Source organism: Epinephelus moara, chromosome 5 (assembly GCF_006386435.1).
Source record: "Epinephelus moara isolate mb chromosome 5, YSFRI_EMoa_1.0, whole genome shotgun sequence".
Lineage (NCBI taxonomy): Eukaryota > Metazoa > Chordata > Actinopteri > Perciformes > Serranidae > Epinephelus > Epinephelus moara.
The window spans coordinates 16,975,865-17,000,293 of NC_065510.1; the positions used below are offsets into that span (position 1 = coordinate 16,975,865).

The window sequence follows — 24,429 nt, forward strand, 5'->3', positions numbered from 1 at the left end:
ATGAAAGAGTAGCAGAATTTTTAAATCGATGCAAAGTACCAAAGGAATACATTTTTAAAAAAAAAATTAACAGCAACGTCTCTCTCCAGACACCATGACTCGGTTGCTCCTGATAATCCACAGACCTTGAAGGGACTATTTTCTTTCCGCCAGAATACATTCGCCAAACGTTATCACCATGCACAAGGTAGTGTGTATCTACTGCTAGCTAACCTAGCACTACTAAGCTAGCTAATGCTACAGCTCAGCTGAGGAGGAAGCTATTAATGTGTACATCTCACGCTGTCGCAAGCACAAACCTTTCATCCATGACTGGATGCACGCTTCCTGTTGTGCAGTGATACGTTTGCAGTTGTAGTTTGGTAGAAAGAAAATAGTCCCTAAATAAAACTGCCAACAGCAAGGTCTGTGGATTGTCTTGAGTAACCAGGTCATGATTTCTGGAAAAAGACATCGCTGTTGAGGTTTTCAAATGTATTTTTTTGGTGCTCTGAGCACCACAAGCTGAGTGCCATCTAGCCATTCATTCATTTATTTCATCCGCTTATCTGGGGCCGGATTATGGGGGCAGCAGGCCAAGAAAAGCACCCCTGACGTCCCTATCCCCAGCAATGCTTACCAGCTCCTCCTGGGGGACCCCAGGGTGTTCCCAGGCCAGATGAGATATGTAATCCCTCCAGCGTGTTCTGGGTCTGCCCCGGGGCCTCCTACCAGTGGGACATGCCAGGAACACCTCCAACAGAAAGCGCCCAGGAGGCATCCTGATGAGATGTCTGAACCACCTCAACTGACCCCTTTCGACACAAAGGAGCAGCGGCTCTACTCCAAGCTCCCTCCAGATGTCTGAGCTCCTCACCCGATATCTAAGGCTGAGCCCAGCCACCCTACGGAGGAAACTTATTTCAGCTGCTAGGATGCAGACATCTCTATGGCCGATACCTCCAACACACTGCAACACACACCAAAGCAATTTAGCTGATAAATAGCTCTACAGGTGAGAGTAAAAACATGTATTTTTAATTTAAGGGTGAACTGTCCCTCTAACAACCAGCAGACAGGCCAAATATATCCAACAATGTGTTTCACTTGATGGCATTTTGCAGTGAAACATAACACTAACAGCTTGAGCAAGGAAGCAGTTCTGATACTGCAGCTACTGTATCTCACGTCGTGCTGCAGAGTTTAATGTCTTGAAAATGGGCCTGATTTTGGCTGTGTCATTTGGGTTTCACTGGCCACTGAACTGTAAGTTGGGGGAGAGAGAGCAGCAATTGCTGTCTGAGTCTAGGCACTTTGTCATGGGTGCCACACAGTGTAAATTGATGCCAGCGTTTGACAGAAACTACAGAGCACTCAAATCTCACCCTGCTTCAGTAGTTAGACTTCTGTGGGTCTGCTAACAATACACAATGTGGGTCTGTATTGTATTGGCATTTCCTGATAATTATTTGCAGAAAGTGGTGACGCGTCGGTTACACACATGATTTAGACAGCAACCGATGTCGTGGCACCAATAAGTATACCATTCTTTACAGTACAGTGGGTTAAACATTTCAATCCCCTTGAAACCGTTTTTAAATAGCTTCTGTTGCAGAGGGACTGTGGAATGTACAGATAGATTAAAAGAAACAACCCAGAGGTCCATTTTCATAATTATGTTTTGGTGCCAAGCCCGACTGCTTGGCTAGCACTCTTAAAAAGGGAGGGCGGGAGGAAGGGAGAGGGAGAATGCAAAGAGAAATCAATATTTCAGTTGAAACAGCCCGAGCTGCTTTTTGTTTTTAGTTTTCTTTTTTCTTTTTCGGAGGGGAAAGAGGAATGGAGAGGAACTGTGAGAGAGACAGTCTGGCCCCTGTGGCTGCAGCACCAGCTTGAGCAAAAGGCAAAAGATGTTGTAAAATGAACAAACTACTGTACTACCTACCTGGGAGACACAACTTTTTGACTGTGTAGGTGGTACCAACACTCCCTGTGCGAGCGAGTGCTCGTAGCAAAATGAAGAGAAATCCGTCTAGCCGGCCTTTGCTCCTCAAGACTGGAGCGCAGCAAAGCAGCAAGACACCAAAGCCAGCAGGAAGTGTGAATAGTTGCCCTCCGCCTGAAGGAAAGTGAGTCAGCCATTTGTTCCCCCCTCTTCCTTCTCTCTTTAATTCCCTGTCATTCACAGCAGTGGGAACGAGATAATCCAATATCCAGGACTCTAAATTGGAGCTGTAAGATGCTCATCTAGTGCATATGCAGACACACACACACAGGCACACACACACACACACACACACTCATATATATGCTTGTCCCAAGTCAGTTCTGTCCAGCTAGCTTTATGATTTGTTTATATTGCTTTCAATTACCTCTCTGTGTCCCTTGTTGAGCTCAATAAAATTTTATATGGTGGATATTATTCTCTAGGTGCCCATCCTGTCTTCTTATGGCCTTCTGCATTTAGGCATTCAGATCTCAATGTAAATAAATCACGTTTTGAAGCCTCTGCGGATGTGGTCACTGACAGAAACCACTACTCCCTGACATTAAGCACTAGAAAGGGGTGAACAAGCTGCGAACAGACTGCTGCAAACAGATTGCCGGCGTCTTCTTTTGTATTACATCACCACTTTCCTTTCCGCTGGTGTGCGTATGCGCGTCTGCGACGGTGTGCATGCGTCTGTACTCGTCTGAACTGTGTTGTCATCCACCCCCGCTGCTGTCTCATGTACGATTCTAACCTCTCCCCACTAGCGCTGCTGGTTCACCTCCCTGGCAGCCTGCAGCAAATTATCATATTTATCGAGAAGCCAGCCATGGTATTAGCAGGAATACCCAGTCCTCAACTGCGGCTCCAGAGAAACGACCACTGTAAATCACACTCTGTCAGCCTCTCATGCAAGCTCAGTCATGGTTGTCAAGGAGACCATGATGTGATTGTGAAGGCTATTCTGTGTTGATTCAAAAATCATATAGACTCAAAAGAAGAGAAAATTGTCACACAGGAGTTTTCTTTTCAAGTCAAGTCAAATCAATTTTACCTATAAAGCACAATATCACAAATTTGCCTCAAGGGGCTTTTTACAGTCTGTTCAGCATACGGCACACTCTGTCCTTAGACCCTCACTTTGGATATGAAAAAACTCCCCTAAAAAAGCCTTGAAAGTCCAGATGAAATGGAAACTGCCTTGTTAACCCTTTTAGATCAGATCCCCAATATGAACATCAGGTGTTTATATTTCATAATGTTTCCCATCAAAATTCAATCATGTTCCCACCTGTAAAACATAATCTACAGTGTGCTTAGGTAAGCTACTACCAGCCTGTTTCGAGCATTGATATCACAACATCCACCCATCAATCAATCTGTTACCAGAGCTAGTTAGCTAGCTAGCAACAGCATGCTACTTCAGTGGGTCTTCGTTTCCCCAAAATACCATTGTTACAGACAACTGGCTGGAATTTATTCAGCTGAGGAAAGTGGCATCTGTGACAGCTCCAGATAATGTGCAAGGCACATTATTAACAGTGGACTGCTTCAGTAGCTAACGTTACATGAAGCATACGCTGGGCTTTGTCTTGCTCTCTCCCCCGATGGACACCACAATCCCATTGGCTAACACCTTCGGGGCCTCGCTGTTATGACACACCCTCTTGTCAACGGTCAAGCCTTTGTTTTCATTTCCAAAACAATGTGGCTGAGGTTCCATTCATTCATTCATTCAGTCTTTTCTCCCTCCTCCTCCTGATGTAACGCTGAGGGAGGTGTGTGTGGAGCCAACAGTCAGCTGCTGGCGCCCAGCTGTAGCTCCACTAAACTCTCAACCCACCAACTTTTAGCGGTCCAATCAAATGTGAAGGATTTTACTTAAATTCCTCTTGTAATTGTATATTGATCAAATATTCAATTTACGGGAAAATACAGACATACAATATATGCCATGAATAATAGATTCCAGAATAACCAACACAATAAAACCAACATTAGAAATCCATGTTCTTGTTTTACAGTATATTAATTCTTCATAACTGAAGTCTCTAATAACTACTACCAGGGATGAGACATTGCCTTCTAATGAATAGTTGTCTGATATATGAGGAATGACTGCAAAGCTCCAAATGACGGCCTTATTTCACAAACACAAATAAAGAAACATCATTTTAAAGAGACAGAGCGTTTGTTTCTTTTCAGTCAACAGCCAATCAGCTGTTATCAACTGTTGTGTTTTTTATGTTTTTATGGTGTATGCTTCATTTCTTCTGTACTATTATTGTAAGGGAATAATACTTGTGCAGCTCCGGAATTCAAGACAAATTTCCCTAAAGGGACAATAAAGTATATTGTATCGTATCGTATCGTATCGTATCGTATCGTATCGTATTGGCAGCACAGTAGTGCAGTACTTTGCATTGTTCCTGGTTCAAACCCAGGGTGGGGGGTTCGGATTCCAGTGTGGAAGAGCCTGTCTGTGCGGAGTTTGCATGTTCTCCCTGTGTCAGTGTAGGTTTTCTCCAGGTACTCCAGCTTCCTCCCACAGTCCAAAGACATGCAGGTTAACTGGTGAGTCTGACTTGCCCATAGGTGTGAATGTGAGTGTGAATGGTTGTCTGTCTCTATGTGTCAGCCCTGTGATAGTCTGGTGACATGTCCAGGGTGTACCCCACCTCTCGCCCAGTCTCATCTGGGATAGGCTCCAGCCCCCCACGACCCCCAACAGGATAAGCGGTTATGGAAAATGAATGTATTGTTTCATATCACATTGTATCATATCCAGATTCAGACCAGCATGTGCAAGATCTAAAATGCAGTTGGACACAAGACAAAAAAGTCACAAGACATGTAATTAAGTAAACTATTCAAAATTATAAACCTCAATCCCTACCTGCAGTTGCATATTTAACACTTACTGTGCATTCACACCAAACGCGATGGACGCGATGTCATCGCCCGTAACGCGAGTATCGCGTCACTTGATCACAAATGTCACCTTTTTGATCATCGCTTCAATCACGATGACGCAACCCTCCTCCCGCAATTTTCATCACCTCCCACTATTTTCTCGTCAACCATGGCTAAGTTAACTACCATAGCTGCTCTTTATCTGTTGTGGACATCTGATTTGGATCAGAGACCCAAACGCTGATTGGATGTCGCAGCACAGCGTCACGCAATGTCGCTTGAAAAGTTAAAATTTTTCAACTTAAAGCGACACACGCGATGAGGCGATGGACGCGTCATCGCTTCATTGCGTCGCTCTTATCGCCTGAAACGCGTCGCCCGAAGCGACATCACGTGTCATCGCGTCATTTACATTGATTTTGAATGGAAACTTGTGGCGTTCATCGCGTCCATCGCGTTTGGTGTGAACGCACAGTTACACGCAGCATATTTTTTTTAAAAGTTCTCATGTTAGTTAATTAAACTGCATTTTTATTTTAGTGAAAATAAAACCTGTGAGAGATGTTCCAAAGTTACATAAGATAAAATATGGCATCAAGAGGCTGCTTCATATATTTCCAAGTCACAGAAGCAAGGCATCCAAGATGAGTCGAGATCCTAACATGTAGCCACATGTAATCAATAAAAGACCTTTTAAGGTTTGCAAGTATGGCATCATCAAAGTCATAGTGAGAAAACAGAAGACTGCCAGATTGTTTATGAGGTGAACTTAGAATTTAGATTCGGTCTTGGTGGAGTGGAGCTGTACTGAGCACTGAGGGTTTTGGTGTCCCAGCTACTGTAGGCTCAGGGTTTAACAGTTCGGATCTTTAGTTCTTGATGCCTTGATTGTGGTTTGTTTTCAGTGACATGTTGACATGTTTTGTTCTCCCTGAATTTATAGTTTTTCCGGCATTATCAAAATCACTCTTCAGTCAGGATTAAAGAGAATTTCTAAATGTTTGTTTTTCTTGTTTTAAAAAAACTTTCGGAGCACTTCAGATGCAGCAGACAGTATTGATCATGAAATGAAAAGACCAAAATACAAATGCAAGGTCTAACTCCGACCGCATTAAAAATGGCACTGTCAAATAGCAAGCTTAATTATCTAACACACTGAGGAGCAGCATTAAACACATTATAGGGTAATTAATGGAAGTCATTTTTCAGTGAAGGGAAGGCATGGCATAGGCGTATAATGGGTGTACTACTGAGTGGACTGTCTCATTTCCACTGTACCCTTTGTGCACACACACCTGTGCATGTTCCTGTTGTAAAAGGGGATGTGTACAATAGCTGTAGCTGACCTAGAAGCAGCTTTGTTAAGGATTCATTGACCGTATGGAATCGGGTCAGTTAACTTCCATGTCGCTATAAAATTCCCTCTGTGGATGTCTTAGCCTGATTGCTTTAAACACCTCACAGTTTAGCGGTGCAGAATGAAAACCCTGGTAGAACATGCATTGATAAACAAAAATTAAAGCATTTTTCTGTTATGTATTTAATTTTAATTTTAATTAGTTCTGTCGTCACATTGTAGTTTTATTTAGATTTTGTTCTTTTTTTATTTCAGTCAGCAGATGGGTTTTTTTTAACAGTTTAAGTGCTCATTTTAATTAACAATACAACCACTACCTATAGTGTGTAGTGTACAGTCTATGACCACTTTATTAGGTACATCTGTACAATGTAAAGTATTCAAGTACAACAGCTGCCACATATGCTACCTTTACAAAGCTTATAATTGCCAATTTTCGTTAACTTTCCTTTTTTTTTAATTGCCTTTTTGAGGAATATTTAACATATGTAGAGACTGCAAAAGATAAGGTAAAAGGGAAGAAATAAGGTAACACACAACTTGACATTAATCAAAGTGACATTACCAGAAGTTGTCTTTGTCATGACAAGTTGACATTAAATTTGCAATAGCTAGGGGCGTCGGTGGCTTAGTGGTAGAGCAGGCGCCCCATGTACAAGGCTGTTGCCGCAGCGGCCCGGGTTCGTCTCCAGCCTGTGGCCCTTTGCTGCATGTCACTCCCTCTTTCTCCCCCTTTCACACTTGTCTGTCCTATCCATTAAAGGCTACAAAGGCCCCAAAAATATCTTTAAAAAAAAAAAAAAAAAAAATTGCAATAGCTGCAACCAAATTTGCTACTATCATGCCATTAATGGATGAACCATGGTTGTTCTTTCTGCCATAGTTACTTGTGGTCTCTAATTGTAGCATGTAAATTTTGAGCATTTTTGGTCATGGACTTTTTGAGTTATTCACAAAAAAATTTGAATCAGTTAGTATAGCGCCACCTATGGACGAATCGTGGGCATTCTTTCCGGCATAGTTACTCATGGTCTCTAGTTGCAGTATGCAAATTTTGAGCATTTTTGGTCAAGGACTTTTTGAGTTATTCACGAAAAGCTTTGTGGACCCACCGACCAACGAACCGACCGACAGAGTGACCTATAGCACTGTGGGTCGCTGCTAAAAAGAAAAAGAAAAAAGTATTTTCTGTATTTGAAAATACAAAATACATGTATGTTATTTTGATACATTTTCTGGCACCAGTATTTTGTATTTTATTTTGATACATTTATTTGAGGGGTATTTTGTATTTAAATACATTTTGATGTATTTTTGCCCATCTCTGTGTGTACCCAAATATGGACACATAATTACCCTCATAGTTATGTGAACGATAAAGAAAAAATTTTGTTACTATGACCAAGGTCGTAGTTAACAGTGGTGTTGATCTGGACTGAATTATAATAAACTAACATTCTTCCCTCCTCTTGTTTGTAAATGGGATGTGGGGAAAAACATTAGAAACACATCTCAGCATTATGCAGCTTCACCAGTGCAATGCAATCTATAATGTCAATATAAACGTATAGTTAAATTAATATCTCTCTGAGTGTCAATAGAAACAGAACATTATTGTCTTTGTAAAGGTAGCATTTACGGCTGAGCTGTTGCATTGGAGCTCATTAGATTTCACAGGTGTAGCTGAAAAGGGGCCACAGGGTGTGTATCTGTGGTCGGCTTTGTTGTATTTCTCCATATGATGGAGACATTTTAATGATGCATTTTTATTTTCCCGTTAATAAATGTTGTCATCTAGTATGTAGGGTTGGGCCATGTAACAGTATACGTGGTGCGACGGTACAAATGTGTCCGTCGGTAGAGATTTGGCAATACAGATTGAACCTTGATAGCTATTCTGAGCTGCATAGAAAATCAGGCTTGCAGTCTTGTGTGGTCTCATGATTTGCGGAATTCTTTAGAATCCAGCTCCCTAGTAAGGTGACATGATTTGGGAGGACATAGACGAGGAGAGTGAAGTTGTAAATACAGAAGCGTGTAACAATTAAATCTATTGTTCTCAGACGCCTTAAAGGTTTCCATTTGAAAGAATTTTACTTTTGTAGGTTTGAGTGTTTTGCTTTTAACTCAAGTGTTTGCTCAGGTGAGACAGTTGTTTTCAAAATACAAGAAGACAATTAACAATTCATTGAGGTCCAAGGTTCAGTATATTGTCATTCAAACATTTTAAAAACATGAGGGAACGACATTCATTACCCAGGTCCAGCAGCGTACAGAATAAATAACATTTTAAGATAGACCTATAATAAATAATGAATGACCTAAAAGCATATAATAAAAACAACAAATAATTAAAAAACAAAGCTGCATGTTAAAGTGCGTAATAGTGCATCAGTAGCTGCAGTCACAGCAGTATAGCTTGCAGAGGACAGACCTTAAGCCAGAGTCTCACAGCCTCTGGGAAGAAGCTGCAATTTCGCCTTGTTGACTGAATTTACAACACATAACTTTATCTTGGTGTATACAGTAAATGTGAAATGAAATTACATTTACTGTGAGAGAAGATTTTGGCCATTATGCCCATCTCCTCCTACTATATGTCTTCCGATTCACATGAACTCAAAGAAAATACAGAAATGTTCCCAACCCACACCTTATTGTTAATCCTCTTGATCTAATGCAAGGGTGAACTCCTGATACTCCGTCTAGTGGGTGAACACTATCTTTTATCTCAAAAGATCTGGGCATTAGGAATAATGAGAGACACTCTTTGTTTCTGTGTGTGTGTGTGTGTGTGTGTGTGTGTGTGTGTGTGTGTGTGTGTGTGTGTGCTTGTGGTAGCGACTGCGTCTGTATGCATGGAGTTGATGAGCCGAACCAGAGGGTGTGCGGGGAGGCAGTGTTTGTGGAGGAGTGTAGGATCGTATCCCAGTCAGCCACATATTAGTGGACCTGTCACTTAGTAAACAGTGACTTAAACTCATTTCCATTCTGAGTTAGGAAGTGTAGAGAGAACTCCTAAGTGCATTAGAGTCACTCGCAATTTAGGTCCACTTTGTCTCTCAGGCGAGGGTAGGTGGGGAGATTGGGTAAAAAAAAAAAAAAAAAAGTAGCATGGGGAGCAATTAACCGGCAATCGGCAATCAGAGTGACTGAGAAAGCCGTTCCCTAATTTCACATTATGTTTTATCCTCACCTTACGAGAAAAGAAAAGACTGTTTGTTGTGTCGCTTTCCAGTATATTCAGCAATATTACGTCTGAGATTTTGCACAAATAAGACTGGTTAAATGATGTTCTCTGTTTATTTGGCTTCCTGTTATCACACACAGGAGAGCATGTGACATGTGTGTCACTCAATTAGAAAAAGAATGTCAAATTTGTCAGTCTTCAAATTAGTAATCCTCCAAAATCACCGACTGCTTTCATCTGAACAAGATCCAAGAGCAGAGTAGGCATTACAACCGCTATCATGGCGAACATGCTCGGAAATCTATTACCTTTGTTCTTGTTATTTCACACTTTTCTTGTTTAATATGCTGCAAGGTCTGGCGTGCCTTTTGATGTAGTTGCGAGCCCGGTGGGCATTCTTCCTGAGGCAATACGTACTTCACTCCTTAATAGGGATTGATTTTCAAAGGCGTGGTTTATAGTCACACACAGCAGGTCGTCGACTCCTGCTGCTTGATATCCCCTGTAGATATGACCTTCACACAACCTTGACATCTGGTGTAACCTCATGTGATGCACCTTAACCTGTTTCTGTCACCACCCGTCCATGCGTTGTGAGTACAGGCGTCACCGCTGGGAGCCGACAGCTCCTGACTAAAACAAATAGAAGTACTCCAGTGAGGGCGGGCCTGTAATTGTTTCACAGTCTGCATACTGTATTCCCCTGTTACATGTTCTGCACCATCTATGTTGACAGACTGATTTATTTATTTATTGTGAGGGTGTGTGAGTGCATGTCGGAGCTCATGTGTGCACAAGGGGTAGAGGGGCTGGAAAAGAGCAGTGAGATACACTGGTGGGTTTGCGCATTTCAAAGAAAAAAAAAACCTTTATTCCATGTCAATAAAGCCCAACACCATCCCTGCAACAAGTAAACATTCAGATGACAGACTTTTAAAGGAACAGTGTGTAAGATTTAGTGACATCTAGTGGTGAGGAGTGCAGATAGCAACCAGCTGAAACTTCTCCCATGTGCTACTTGTGAACTCCCGGTTAGAATTCCTTAAGTGTACATTGTTCAGGAGGTTTTTAGAGGTCTCTCTCTCCAAATTTAACGAACCTGGTAATCTAGCTTAGCACTTGCAAATGTGTGCTTGGCTTTTTCTCTGATAACCTAAGATCCAAATGTTAAGGAGGTTTATACCAGGAGCTGAACTATCAGCAGAGGTCTCCTCCTCTCCAAAGCAAACAGACCAAGTGTTTCTAAGCCAGCAAAAACACTGAATAGACCAGTTTCACGCCACAAATCAGTGTCTCTCCTATGCTGTTTGGCCTGTCGGGGATGTCCTGCTAGCCCAGTACTTGCATATGTGTGCCCACCTTTTTTCTCTGATAACTTAAGGTCCAGATGTTCAGGAAGTTTTTACCAGGAGCCGAATTATTCAGAGAGGTTCCTTCCTCTCCAAAACAAACAAATTCAGTGATTTAAACCGGTAAAAACACTGCATAAAGCAGTCTCTGGTTACCAATCAATGTTTCTTTAATGCTGTTTGGCCTGTTGACGTCCTGCTTGCCCAGCACTTGCAAATGTGTGCTCACCTTTCTTTTCCGATTACTTAAGATCCAGATGTTAAGAGGGTTTTTACCAGGAGCCGAATTATCAGCAGAGATCTCTTCCTCTCCAAAACAAACAGACCCGGTGTTTTAAGCCAGTAAATACACTGCATAAACCAGTTTCATTTACAAATTGCTGTTTTTCCAATGCTCGTTTCGGAGGGGCTGCTAACTACAGTGGCCGACAGGACATCTAGAGACGGTGTTTGCGTAATCTGTTCTGGGCTACTGTAGAAATATTGTGGTACAACATGGCCGACTCCATGGACAAGGACCTGCTCCCTATGTAGATATGAACAGCTCATTTTAATCATTCTTATTATATATTTCTGCCAATATATCTCCCAAATCCTACACACTGGATCTTTAATAGAACAAAGTGTTTCTGTGTTACATCACAAAATTTAAAATGTCATCCCCACTGATTGCTTATCCCACTCCCAAGCTTCTCCTTTTTAAGTCTGCTTCCCGCATCTTCCTCGGGTGAAGCTGATGTGCCCAGCACCTTGGCTGACACCGCCTCTATTAATCCTTCTGAGAGTTAGTAACTGGAAGGGAGATTTGTGCGGTGTAGCTGCCCCGAAAATGGCTGTAGAAATGGCATGGTTTACGGGGGCGTTGACCGTCCTGAGTGAAGCAAGGAGAGTCTTCTTCTGGCTCAGCTTTGCTGCTCTTTGGCACAGCCGCTCAAGTGTTGGCCCCATCAAGAACGATCAAAGATATAAAAAATAATCATTTTTAAAAAGGGGGGGGAAGTAATCTGTCAAAAGTTTTAAGCATTACATAAGGAATGACAGGTATGTAGAACAAAGAAGATTCATGAGATTACATACAGATAAAGTGATGATATGCATTGTGCACAGCCAGTGCTTTTTAACAGTGAAAGGGGACTGTTAAGGTATTTTTTAATGTATTACCTTCATCAGTGTTTCCTGGCGATAGATTTGAGGTTCTCAGTAACAACCACCCGCATAAAAAAATGGGAAAAAATGACACTGTCAGATCTATTTTCAGTTACTCAGCTCCATTTAGGTGATTTAGATAGCATACATGAGAATGCCCATCTCTCCAACTGCAGTGGAAACCTTCATCAAATTAGAATTGAAGTGATTATCCAGGGCAGAGCAAAAGGACAAAATCGATAGTTCTTTGTTCGAGGCTAAAATGAAGAATGAGCATTCAGCAGGGATCTCTCTCTCTATTGCTCCCTTTCTCTCCCTCTCTTACACACACACACACACACACACACCTCTTTGAATTGCATATTCTGTTCCAACATCCTTGACCGTATCAGCATTAGGCTTGCGTGGTGAAGTCTCAAACCTTCTGTCTTGGTTTTTCCCTCCTCTCTTTGGGAAAAAAAAGCAAAACCTCAAAGGAGAGGCACTTCCTTAGATAATTGCAATTAGTAGTTTTGGCTGGATGTTGCAGCGTTGGCCCTGGCCCAGCTCTCTGTGTTGGGGTAAGAGGCAGTGGGAGTGGGTCTGTCGGGCTTGTTTCCAGCCTCCAGAAAGCCCTCTGCCCCTTAGCCTCACACAGGGCCCAGTGAAGCCTCACATTGGCCGCTGGGCCTGAGCAGAACTAAAGAAAATAAACTACAGTATTAAGACAGAGAAAAGGGGGGGACTTGCTTTCTACAAGTCAGGTACTGCAATTATGCTGTAATTGGAAAAAGAGCTAAATGGAAAAAGTGCTGAACCTTTGTCCTACTTCTTGAAAGCCTGCTACTTTATGGAGACACGGTGAATGACAAGGCTTTGTTATTCAACGAGAATGTCAGTGTGATTTCAGTTTCAGCCCACAAACCTGCACCTAGTTGTACTGGAACAAAATATCACGCCATCAACCTCTTGAAATAGGTCCATTGCATTTAGGGAAGATCAGACAAGATGGGAGAGTTTACTCGCTAATACAATGGCGAGTGTTCTGTCAGTCTGAAACCAAGAGAGAAACCAAAGCAGGATGCTCTCTCCAGCCGGTGTCCATTAAAGTAAAAGGAAAATATAATTGAATTTCAAACAATACTGGCTTGATTTGGCCACCGTTTTCTTTACAGGGAGTTTTTCTTAGAAACTTAACAGCATCCACTTTAAATTTACTTTGCAAAGACATGGATACATTTGCAAATATGTTATGACATCATAAAGGTTCTGGGAAATGCTCTGTAATGTAAAACAGTAAATGAATGCAAGGAAGTTGAATTATGCCGGGATGGTCCTTTAAATTATGTTTTGTATGTTTGTCAAACCTTCTGCAAGCAGCCACTCACATTTATGTGGAACACGGACTCTCAATCACACTCTGTTTCGCTCTCTCCCTCTCTCACACACACACTTTAAACACATACACACACTGCTTCACATAAAGGACCGCAATCCATCAATGTGCTCATTGCTGTCATGAGTAAAGAGACAGAGCTCTAAGCAAGAGTCCTCTAACACAAATTTGATTTACCTCAATTTGCCTCAAACAGTGACATGTGAGCACTAGAAGTGCTAATACAGACTGGCACCTTTTGCTGCCAACAGGCATGTGTCTGTTTAGCTCAGTTTCAAAGCCGGGGCTCATGCTGCAATCTGATTTACTTAAGGATGGTATTGGATTATATAGAGTTTGAAGTTATGAAAATTAACTGTGAAACGCGGTGATACTGTGGAGAAATGTGATGACTTCACATGGGGATACACCAGACTGTGTGTTTGTGAGTGTGTGTGCATGTGTGTGTGTCAGAGAGAAACCGATAGTGATGTGGTGGTGCTTTCCAATATTGTACACCACCTCTTTTTAAATTATCCAAACAGTCGCCGTTAACCAAACAGTGTGTGATATACTGCATACAGATACCAAATCATAAAACCCTCAAATGCCATCAGTCAAATATATTTAGTTTTTAAAAATTGAAAAGTGGACAGGTACATTTTTTAAGATATTAATGCAGCCTGACATACAATTAAATTTAAAAAAAAAAAAAAAAAAAGACTGCTGAAAGCTGTCTGCGATAGAGGAGTCACGTTGGCGACATGTTATCAAGAAGCCGTACCTTGATAGAAGGACAGACGTAAATCAAAGTAACGGTTGTTTCATACATAAAAACCATCTGGCACCTTAATTATACAATAAAGCACCTCTTTGCACCACCAAGCCTCGTAATGATTTAGGCATGCTAGTCATGCATCACAGGCACGCTGGAAATGTCAGCCTAATGAGTTAGGCTTTCTGTATACATATTGTGTGAACCTGGCCATTTTGGATATGAATGAATCCAATTACCTTGCAGCAACTGAGCGCCATATTCCAACCTGTGCTATGTCACTCTGCGGTGTCACAAGCACTCTTGACATACATACCCTGTGCAGTGATGTTATTGCAATAATGCGGAGGTCTGTGTTCAATAAGGGGTCTGTACAAATGAGTATCCACGCATTGCATGTCAGACTGACAACATCTTGTTATCCGTGTATTGTAAATGTATTTCTACCAACTGTGCAAATATGAAACTGTCATCTGTGTCAAGTGATCTGATACTATCTCCTGCGATTAATAACATGAGCAGGAGTGGTTTTAGAGTGTTTGAGAGAAAAGAGGCTAAAAAAAATTAAGTGGGATTTCTGTACAGCCTGTATGGACAGGAGAAACAACGGCAACAACGTACAGCCATGGCAGTGTTGTTTTAAAGGCCCAAACACACGAAACTAGCATCTAAAAACTAGTGCTGACAAAAGCAGACTGTTGCGTTGCCTCACGCCACCTGTGCCTCAGCCAAAGAGTTACACTTGAATGCACCATAAAGACTACAACCAACCAAATTGAACGTTTTGCGCCTGCATGAAGGCCTTTGCACATTTAGTCCCTTTTTTTATCCATCAGCCGAAAAAATCATTACGCACAGCAACCGTGCGCACTGATTCCGATGCATTTTATTGTTCTATTCATCGTGAAAATTCGCAATACATGCCAAAATCACCACTCCCTCCCTGTCTTTCATTTGGCACCGCAGCTGCATGAAGGGGCGGAGCCGCCACATTTTCTTCACTAATTCTTGGTCAAACGTCTCTAAAGGCTCTAATGGATGCGAAAAATGCAGAAAATCAAACCTGTTCCAAGAACTTTAACAACAGGTTCGGACTCAAATGTGTGCGAACATGATTTACACGTTAGGTTGTATTTAATTTTAGATGGGCAGCAACTTCGGACGAAAAAAACTGACAGTGTGCAAAGGCCCTGAGAGGTGGTAGTCTGTCGACAGTTGACAGGAGGGATTCAAGATGCTAGTTAGCCAGTGAGCGGCTGTGGCTCAGAGGCAGAACGGTTCGTCCACCAATCGGGAGATAGGCAGTTCGATCTCCAGCTCCTCCAGTCTGCATGTCGAAGCATCCTTGAGCAAGAAACTGAACCCCAAATTGCTCCCAATAGCTTTTCGCTATTCGCATGTTGATACTTAGTAGCAGCTGGCACCTAGTATGGTAGCCTCGGCCACTAGTGTATGGGTGAATGTGGCCCGTAGTGTAAAATTGCGCTTTGAGTGGTCGAATGATTAGGAAAGGTGCTATATCACATATTTACTGTGGTTCCCAACTGGTGGTTTGTGGTCCAAAAGTGGGTCAAGTGACTTGCGAACATGTCAAGTTTGTAAAAAAAAAAACCACTTAACTTTGAAGTACAGTGAATATCCGGCACATAACCTTTATTTTGAAGTGCTGTCTCCTGCTGTAGAGTGAGTGAATAACAGACAGCTACTTAACAGAGGCAGCAAACAAGGTCAACAAGTATGACCCTGAATATATTAAACTATTGACTACTGACAAATCTGGACCCCGAGGCTGGACCACTTGGGAATCACTGCCCTAGCCAACAACAACACAAACAGTTAAAACAGTTTCCTGCTAAAGAGCTCAACACCAAAAAAATAATCTTAACAGGTTTGTTGTGGTTTCATGCCCTCTTGACCTTAGTTGTTTGTTTGCTGTCCTTACTTCCATTTCTCTTCTTGTTCACTGAGCTGAACTGCCAATCAGAGTGATTTCTCTCACCGAGAAATTGTCAGCTGGCATCTGCTGGCTCCGACGCCATTTCAACTTGCTGAATCAGTCAAAAACGGTCGACAAGGGCCAACTAGTGCCAACAGTGCGGGGTACATCGCAAAATCTAGGGCGACAGATGTTCACGGATGGCCTTAGAGTGACCGACAGCCAATCGCCAGCTTGGTGTGTCAGGGCCTTAAAATAAAAATGGGAACCTGTCCTTTTAGGTGTAAAGCCTGCCAGTGTGGGAATGGAAAAACTTTTTTGTGTACATGACCTTTAAGTAAAAAGCACTCAGTTCTAAGCGTCGTGTCCTCTTTTTTTTGCTTGCTTTATTCAGGTGGCCAACCTGGCGTGCTCCATCTCCAACAATGAAGAGGGTGTGAAGTTGGTTCGAATGGCTGCCACCCAAATCGACAGCCTATGTCCACAGGTAAGGACTTCAAAAATACTCTCATCCTGTTAAAAAAAATAAAAAATAAAAAGCACAAGCACTATAGTCAAAATGTTTTGGTAATTATAAACTCTTCTGAATTTATCTCAAAGAGCTTTTAGAAATTGGATGGTTGGATACGACAGGGAAAGAATTACAGTTGGCAGAATGGGAGGAAGAGCTATGAGTAATGTGTGGGTGGACCTCGTAGTACTGTTTCTCAGGATGCAAGCAAAGGAGGAGGTTGATATCGATCCATTGTTTCCAAGGTTAACGGTAGGCCTTGTTCGCACGGGACCCAACATAGTAATGGAGAAGAGAGATGGAGACGGCGGGCTGAATTTAAGATTCAGGACCTAATGTACGGGCCCCAGTATGCACACCTGCTGAGACCCACTTACTTGGAAAAGTTAGGGAGGAACCGTCTCCTGCTACCTCTTGGCAATGCTCAACACAGACAGATTAAAAAACATAACAGACACAGACTTAGTGGCTGGGGAAGGAGGAACAAAGAGGAGGTGGAACAAAGAGAAATATTTCCATCTGTTCTGGGTAGGGTTAACCTCGGTCCCTTATCTTCACACATGCAAACACACACACACACAGGCAAACACACAACCGCAGCGACTGCCATGTCCAGATCACAGTGTCCCTTCCCTGACATCAGATTCATTTAAGTATAGCTACATCTAATAAGCAAGAAGTGATAAAGAACAGGAAGAGGGAAAAAAAGCCACGTCTGGTTAAAGTACACATGCCAGCTGTCATGGTGGTATGATTAATACTGCCTGTCCTACAAGTCTGTTGATGTGAAAAGTCTCAGCAGGATGTTGCTTATCTAAAAAAAATAAAAAAAAAAGAGTACAAGAGCTTAATTTGTCTTTTTTCTTATTTTCTTCATTTTTAAATCCTGTGACGTGTTGATCTTTTTTGGCCTGAAGCCAAATGTTCTATCTTACACAGATCAGACTCTTGAAGTCAAGATACTTTGTGGGGAAAGATAACCTCGCTCTCTTTTAGCTGGAAGAAATGGTACACCTTTTTAATACATCTGTGAAGTTCCTGGGCATTTGTGTTATTTTTCAATACAACATACAGTAAATTACTGAGAGTGGGTTTGAGTCTGGTGATATTTTATGTGTCTTATTTTAACAAATTCCATTAAAAGACCAAAACCAGCTATTCAGAAGGTATTGTCTGTATCACTAAAGCCTGACTTAGCTCATTCCTCTATGGCATTAACCTCTCCCCTTACCTATATCTATCAGTTTAGTCATTTAAGGGGAACACCACTTAAATTAACAATTCCAATATGTTATTTCCATGGCCTAAATTCAATCGATATTTGCGAACATGAGCTACTCTCTCTCAAAGACAGAAACCACAGAAGTAAGTCTCGGTGCTTTCAGACCTAGAGTTCGTTTGCTTTGGTCCAAATCAGGCATTCATTCTGTTATAAAGACCACCTCTTCTAGAAGGTCTCGGTGCGGTTGTTTTGGTGCGCACCCAAGTGTGATTGCTGTGTTCACACCTGCCCAAACGAACCGCACTTAGGGGACAAACAAACTTGAGTTTGATTGAACCGAACCAAACAGGGCAGGTGTAAAGCACCCTCAAACTTGTGATGTCATCAAAGATAAAGTCTGGAGCTGCTCAAAGACAATGGGCGTCATTTACTAAATTTGTGTAGAAACTTTCTTACTCTGCGTATAAAAGAAGTGCACACACAAACTCACCGTCGTATTCATGACGTGTGTACCAGCCAATTTTCTTCTCACCACCATGCCTATGTTAGAGAGTCAGAGTCATTCTAGATTGGCACATGCATGCCTGCTATCTGCAATCAGCATACTGCCACGCCCCCATTTCTCTATGCAGGGAAATATGTTTGCCCAGAGGTGTGTCATGGAGAAAGCGGTGAAGTTGGTTCTACAACACACCAAAGTCGAACCATCAGTGAGCGTCTGTGAAAGTGAAGGCAGTCTGAAACAGCCAATAAGCCATTCATCACTCTACTTACACATGTTTACATGTCGGGCCCTTACGCGCTGAAATCACAGACTGCAGCATCTTCCACCGTCACATATGCCATCTTAACACCTGCTTGGGCATAGATCAGAGTCTTTTATATTCCTTACATGCCTATTAATAGGCTACCAATTACTTAGTTGGCTACGAATAAACATATGCACAATTTCTTTAAATATAAAAACTGGGAGGGGCGTCAGTGGCTTAGTGAATAGAGCAGGCGCCCCATGTACAAGGCTGTTGCTGCAGCGGCCCGGGTTCGAGTCCAGCCTGTGGCCCTTTGCTGCATGTCGTCCTCTCTCTCTCTCTCTCTCTCTCTCTCTACCTCAACCCCTTTCACACTTGGCTGTCCTGTCAATTAAAGGCAAAATGCCCTAAAACTATATATATATTTATATATATATATATGTATGTATATATATATGTAAAAACTGGGACACTCGGTTTTCATAGTTAATTTTTTTAATTAATAATTGATGAGAATGAAAGGGTGTAAATTGCATAGATATTTATTACATTTGACCGATGCATTAGTGAATTAATGGTTTTTAATACTGTCTATTAAAACCTTTTTACATAATTAGAGTGTCATGCATTTAATTAAAAGGTGTGTGTTTTAATTTTCTGAGACAGAGCCGGGCCTTTATCATTTGTGTGTACGCGTGGTCTGGGCCACTTTTTAATGTGTTACAGTGTAGGAACAAATTCAGCTAAAGAAATACTGATGAATCCCAGATTTCTACTAAAATGTTTAGACACACAGATTGAGCACAGTTTAAATGAACTTAAAACTCAAGTAAAATCAGGAAAGGCTCTCTGATAATGTTTTAAGGAGGAACTTTAAAGAGATCACTCGGCCGACCTGCTTTCCTCGAGCAGACTGTCCCAGAGCCTCGGGGCCCTGACAGGAAACACCCTGTCCCCTTAAGTTTTCAGTCAGGCCTTTGGAACAGACAAAAGATCTCTGCCTGAGGACCTCAAAGCACATCCTGGTGTCTATGGTTCTAAGAGATCAGAGTTATAGCTCGGAGAGATCATGAAGAGCCTTAAAAATAATCAGTAAAATCTTAAAATCTAAAACATACTGGGAGCCCGTCTAAAGAGGCTAAAACTGGAGTGATGTGATCATGTCTCTTGGTTCTGGTTAAAAGAGCGAATGAGGTCCAGTGAATGGGAGACTGATTTTGTGGATCCACAGAATATTTGTTTTCTTTTTTATACCCAAATGAGCTTTATTCAATTACAGTGTTCTCAGTTCTGAAAGAGAAAATGTACCATATACTCAGGACGTTCCTCTGGGTGCTCACAGTGTTATCTTGTTCATGGAGCAGCTCTAGACTTTATACTTTATGACATCACAGATTTGAGTTTTATCACTTTGGCCTCTGAAATTGGGAGAGAGTTGTTCATGTTTACTTTTTTTTTTTTGACTGTCCCAAACCATAGGAATAACGTTTGAATATTGAAAATGAGTGTAGTTTCCCTTTAAGAGGAACATGGACCATGTCATTTTTGAGTCATTCCCACACATGTAGTACTCATTATAATGAAGGCTGAAAATATTCTCCAACATATGCACTTCTTACTCCTCTTTGAGTAGCGTTTGCCAAAGATTACAGAGCCAAGCTGTTTTATGAAATAAATAAAACTGTATTTTCATCTTCAGTAGTAAGGGATGTGCCTGGAGCTGAGCGCCACAGAGAGGGTCTCAGAGGGCCGAGAGGTTATAGAGACGAACGCATGAGTATCTTTGGGAATTGTTGACAACATTGCCATGTCGTCATGTAACATGTCATGTTACATGTAACATGTAACTTTCTCCGTCAGGTTATCAACGCCGCTCTCACTCTGGCCGCCCGCCCCCAAAGCAAGGTCGCCCAGGACAACATGGATGTTTTCAAGGATCAGTGGGAGAAGCAGGTGCGCATCCTGACCGAGGCCGTGGATGACATCACCTCTGTGGACGACTTCCTTTCTGTGTCAGGTATGAGTATGAATTCTTCACTGATTGGCTGATAGAAGAAAAAATATCTACATGTTTGTAATTTCTCTCACAGTCACAGTTTTATTCAGTGACTGAGAGCTTTAAACATCAAGTTGAAGAGGTTTGGATGTGAAAAACAAAACCACTATTTGGATTTTAAAGTAAAGGAAATCACAAAATTTAAAAAACGATAGAGAAAATCAGAGAAAACACAAAGTCAGAGAGCAAAACAACCTGAAAACAAATTGCTGCTTGTTTGCTTGAACTGTGGTTGGTTTCATTTTGTTTGTATTTTGTTTAATACTTTTGGCCCAACATCTCCCATTTATTTTTTATTTTCTCAGGATTTGATAAATTTAGCTCTTGGCTTATGAACCAAAATAAGGAGTTTGTCGTCTCACTATTTTACATTGATTCATTCAAGTTCACAAGAGGCATACTTTTGGTTTACTGGTAAATATACTGCCAGAAGAAGGTCTGATAGAGAAATGTAATAATTCAGAATCATGTAATATAAAAACAACTCTTTTACTTTCAGGGATAAACATGAATCATTGCTTTCAACTGTCTTTGCATCAATAATGTCAGCGTACTAATTGAGTCCCCACTTCCATTCACGGTCCTTCTTTCTTTGCCTCTCTGTAGAGAACCACATCCTTGAAGATGTCAACAAATGCGTAATTGCTCTGCAAGAGGGAGACGTGGACACTCTTGACCGAACTGCGGGAGCTATCCGGGGTCGGGCTGCTCGTGTGGTCCACATCATTAACGCTGAGATGGAAAACTACGAACCTGGGGTCTACACTGAGCGTGTCCTGGAGTCCATCAAGCTCCTGTCTGAGACTGGTTAGTGCTCTGTACACAAAGCTGATGTGGCACAAGGAGTCACAGTTGAATGTGTCACTGTGTATTGTGAATACACCATTCCGCTTCACCATTTTACTGTGCTTGCATCAAACACTCTGCTACAGTCCCTTTGGTAAGTTCAGATAATTTCATGAGGAGTAGTGCAACACCCACACACACACAAACAAACACACAGTACTTAAATTAGCTTCTGAGCCTGGTCAGTGACTGACAAACACACCTTAATTGCCTGGATGCCCAGCGTCCCATAGTTTGGATCAGTGTCTTGGCTCTAACACAAACCTTGGACACCACCTGGTCACTCCTCGGCCGCTTCTGCCTCTCATCCATTTTTCATCTGTTATTTATTCTGCCATCACTGTGCGGCTTATGTGTCACGGCACGTTCCAGGACATCTGAGTTTATCCCTGCGGCAGACCGGACTCGGGGCCAACACGTCTCAATCCCACCTAAAGTGAAGATTAGCTCCCTCCCAAATTTCACTGAATATTTCTTACAGTGTATGGGGGTGTGAGGGCGATGTAGGGAGTAAAGAGTAAACTTTTAGAGTTGTGTTGACTGCTGTGAAATTTAAGTGCTATTTCAGCATAGTATAAACTGGATCGGACCTCTGAGTAAATAATGCTGCAGAGTTTTATGGGATATCAAGTGTGACATAAAGTGTTAACATCCGACACCAAACTGTTAAGCCCAGTTCAGACCAAAGATTCCCAAAGAGACGAAACCGTTATAGAACGCTGCAGAGAGAAGTTGCAGCAGTGCGAACTGGCCGTCTGAGCTCGACTCAAGCCAGCTGCTGGTGTCACCTGCAACTCCACTGGTCAAATCACCAGCAGCTGGTTTTAGGGCTTAAGGCATGTCACCTGTTTCTATAGCCAATCAGCTTGTAGTGCAGTCAAATGTCAGGTCAAAATGACTGCAGACAGCGTGTTCGCTTGCTGTGGCAGGTGCTCCGTCCCTGCTGAGCCCAATGTTTCCCTCCTCACGGTGTGCTGGTGTCCGACGGTGCGTCGCTGCTGTTGCCGCCTACTGTATGTGCTTATGTCCCGCGCGCATACACACATTATCATTGACTAAGTAATTGGTGCTGGTTATGAATATTATTGTGGCGTATTTATTATGAATACAGTCCATCTGATTCTTGTTTTGTTTCTGTTTTTTTGCCGTGTGATCACTACTACAAATGCAGCTGTAGCCAGTATCTCACTATCACTATCCTCATTCATACTTTCAGAAGCTACAAATTATATTCAGCCACGAAATAAGCCTGAAAAGCTGATATTAGAACGGGAGTACAGAGAGTTGCTGCATAGAGATGATACACCGTCTTATATAGTAGTTGCATTGGTGTTGCATTGCTTTTTAGAATGTTGCAAAACGGCACATTGCAAGTAGTTGCACCTTTCAACTCATCTTGTCACAAATCTTTGGTCTGAACTGGACTTTAATCTCACAATGACATCGAAACGGCTCGACTCTGTCTTTAAACCCATTAATAACTGTTAGGCAGCCTTAGCTTTGTAATGCTAACAGTTTGCCATGTCACTGTGTGTATGACTGTTGCAGACACACCAGTTGTACATTTTCACCCTTTTGCGGTAAAGTTACGGTGATGGGGCAAAATTGTCGCCCAAAATTCACAGTGATTGGCTGAATTCACAAAACCCTGGAAGGACTGGTAATAATTTTGTTGCTAAACAAAGCCAAACTTTGTCACACTGTGAGTTGGTAACACTGCTTAAGGTTGTAAAGCTTCTGCCTTGATCTCTGGTGTTTAATGTAGTAAAATCTGAAGGGAATCTAAACATAATTCAGAGTGTATGAGTTGTCTGGATACAGTTTTCAACATGGAGGTGGCTGAGCCGGGGGCTAGGGGGTAACCGGAGGGTTAGGATGACGCCATCCCAATATCTGCAAAGCAGCAGCAATGGGTTGCCAGTGGGATACACACATGCCCTAACATGCACACATGGTCAGATTAGCTTACCACAAGAAACCACAGAAAAGCTACAAGTACAACACACACGTAGCATGACTTCAATCTCTGCTCAGGACACCATCACTCCACTCTATCTTTACATAGTAAATTAAGGCTTGCTGCTTTATCAATGCTCTAAATGTCACATACACAATCTTTAAAAGCTGAGTAAGTGGGAGAAGGTGTGAGTTTTTGTTAAAGTCAGAGTGCGCGGCTGTAGCTACATTATTTCCTTTAAGCAACACGTAGTGCAGACCTTGTCCATGACAAACTCAGAAAAGTCTGAGTAGAAAAGACTCATTCATTATTTTTTTTTTAGCACTGGTAATTTTCAGCTTCATATGTGAGAGCAATTTTTGATCAATAGCATCTTTGTAACACACAGGTGGTTCAGAGATTGGAAAGTCAGTGTTTCTTTTTATGAACTCAGTCTCGTTTAGGGTTTTATGTTAGGAAAGAAGAAAGGGTCCGGGTTCTGTATTTTCCTGAAAAACATCTTTGCTTCATGAAATAGCTCCTCAAATTTCTTAAAAGTAGGCGCTAACATGCCTTTAAAAAAAAAGAAAATCCCCATTATGAAAGGCAGACAAACAAAAACACAGGATGAAAGGAAAGAAGTAATTTAGAAATTACCTGTCCAAAAGAATCAAATCGGATCTCGGTTCCTTTTTTTACACCAGCCGCCTTCTCCTCAGTCTATTTTTTTTTCATTCTCACCCATCCATCTATCCCTCCCCCGGTTTCTATCTCTCCCATTAGAGCCCATTTAGCAAGGTTCTATATCTATTGTCTTGCTCGTTACTTTCATCCACAGGATAATTGAGGGACACAATCACCATCCCCCCCACGCTAGCTGATAAGTTGCAAGCAGCATTAGGTGAATCACGTGTGTCACGTGTGCGCCCCTCTGCTGATGCTCCGCTCCACCATAATGGACTGCACAGAGTGGTAGTTATATGGTATCTTAAGCACATTCTGTTCTATTATTGCATAATTTAGTTTAATTGATTGGGGTAATTAATTGATGAGGTACAGAGGCAGTATCTCTTGGACACTTAAGGTCAATTTTGTATGACCATAACCCTGTCACACACGA

The 24,429-nt window shown here is 41.9% G+C and overlaps 1 protein-coding gene across 2 annotated transcripts in view; it reads left to right on the forward strand.

Annotated features, from left to right (window-relative positions):
- ctnna2 (catenin (cadherin-associated protein), alpha 2) overlaps positions 1-24,429 on the forward strand; it is a 512,716-nt gene that overhangs the window by 435,745 nt on the left and 52,542 nt on the right. For both annotated transcript variants that reach the window (XM_050043846.1, XM_050043847.1), the window contains 3 exons: positions 16,384-16,476; positions 20,332-20,488; positions 21,134-21,334. In XM_050043846.1, the coding sequence (XP_049899803.1) occupies positions 16,384-16,476; positions 20,332-20,488; positions 21,134-21,334 (451 nt within the window). The remainder of the gene's footprint in view (positions 1-16,383; positions 16,477-20,331; positions 20,489-21,133; positions 21,335-24,429) is intronic.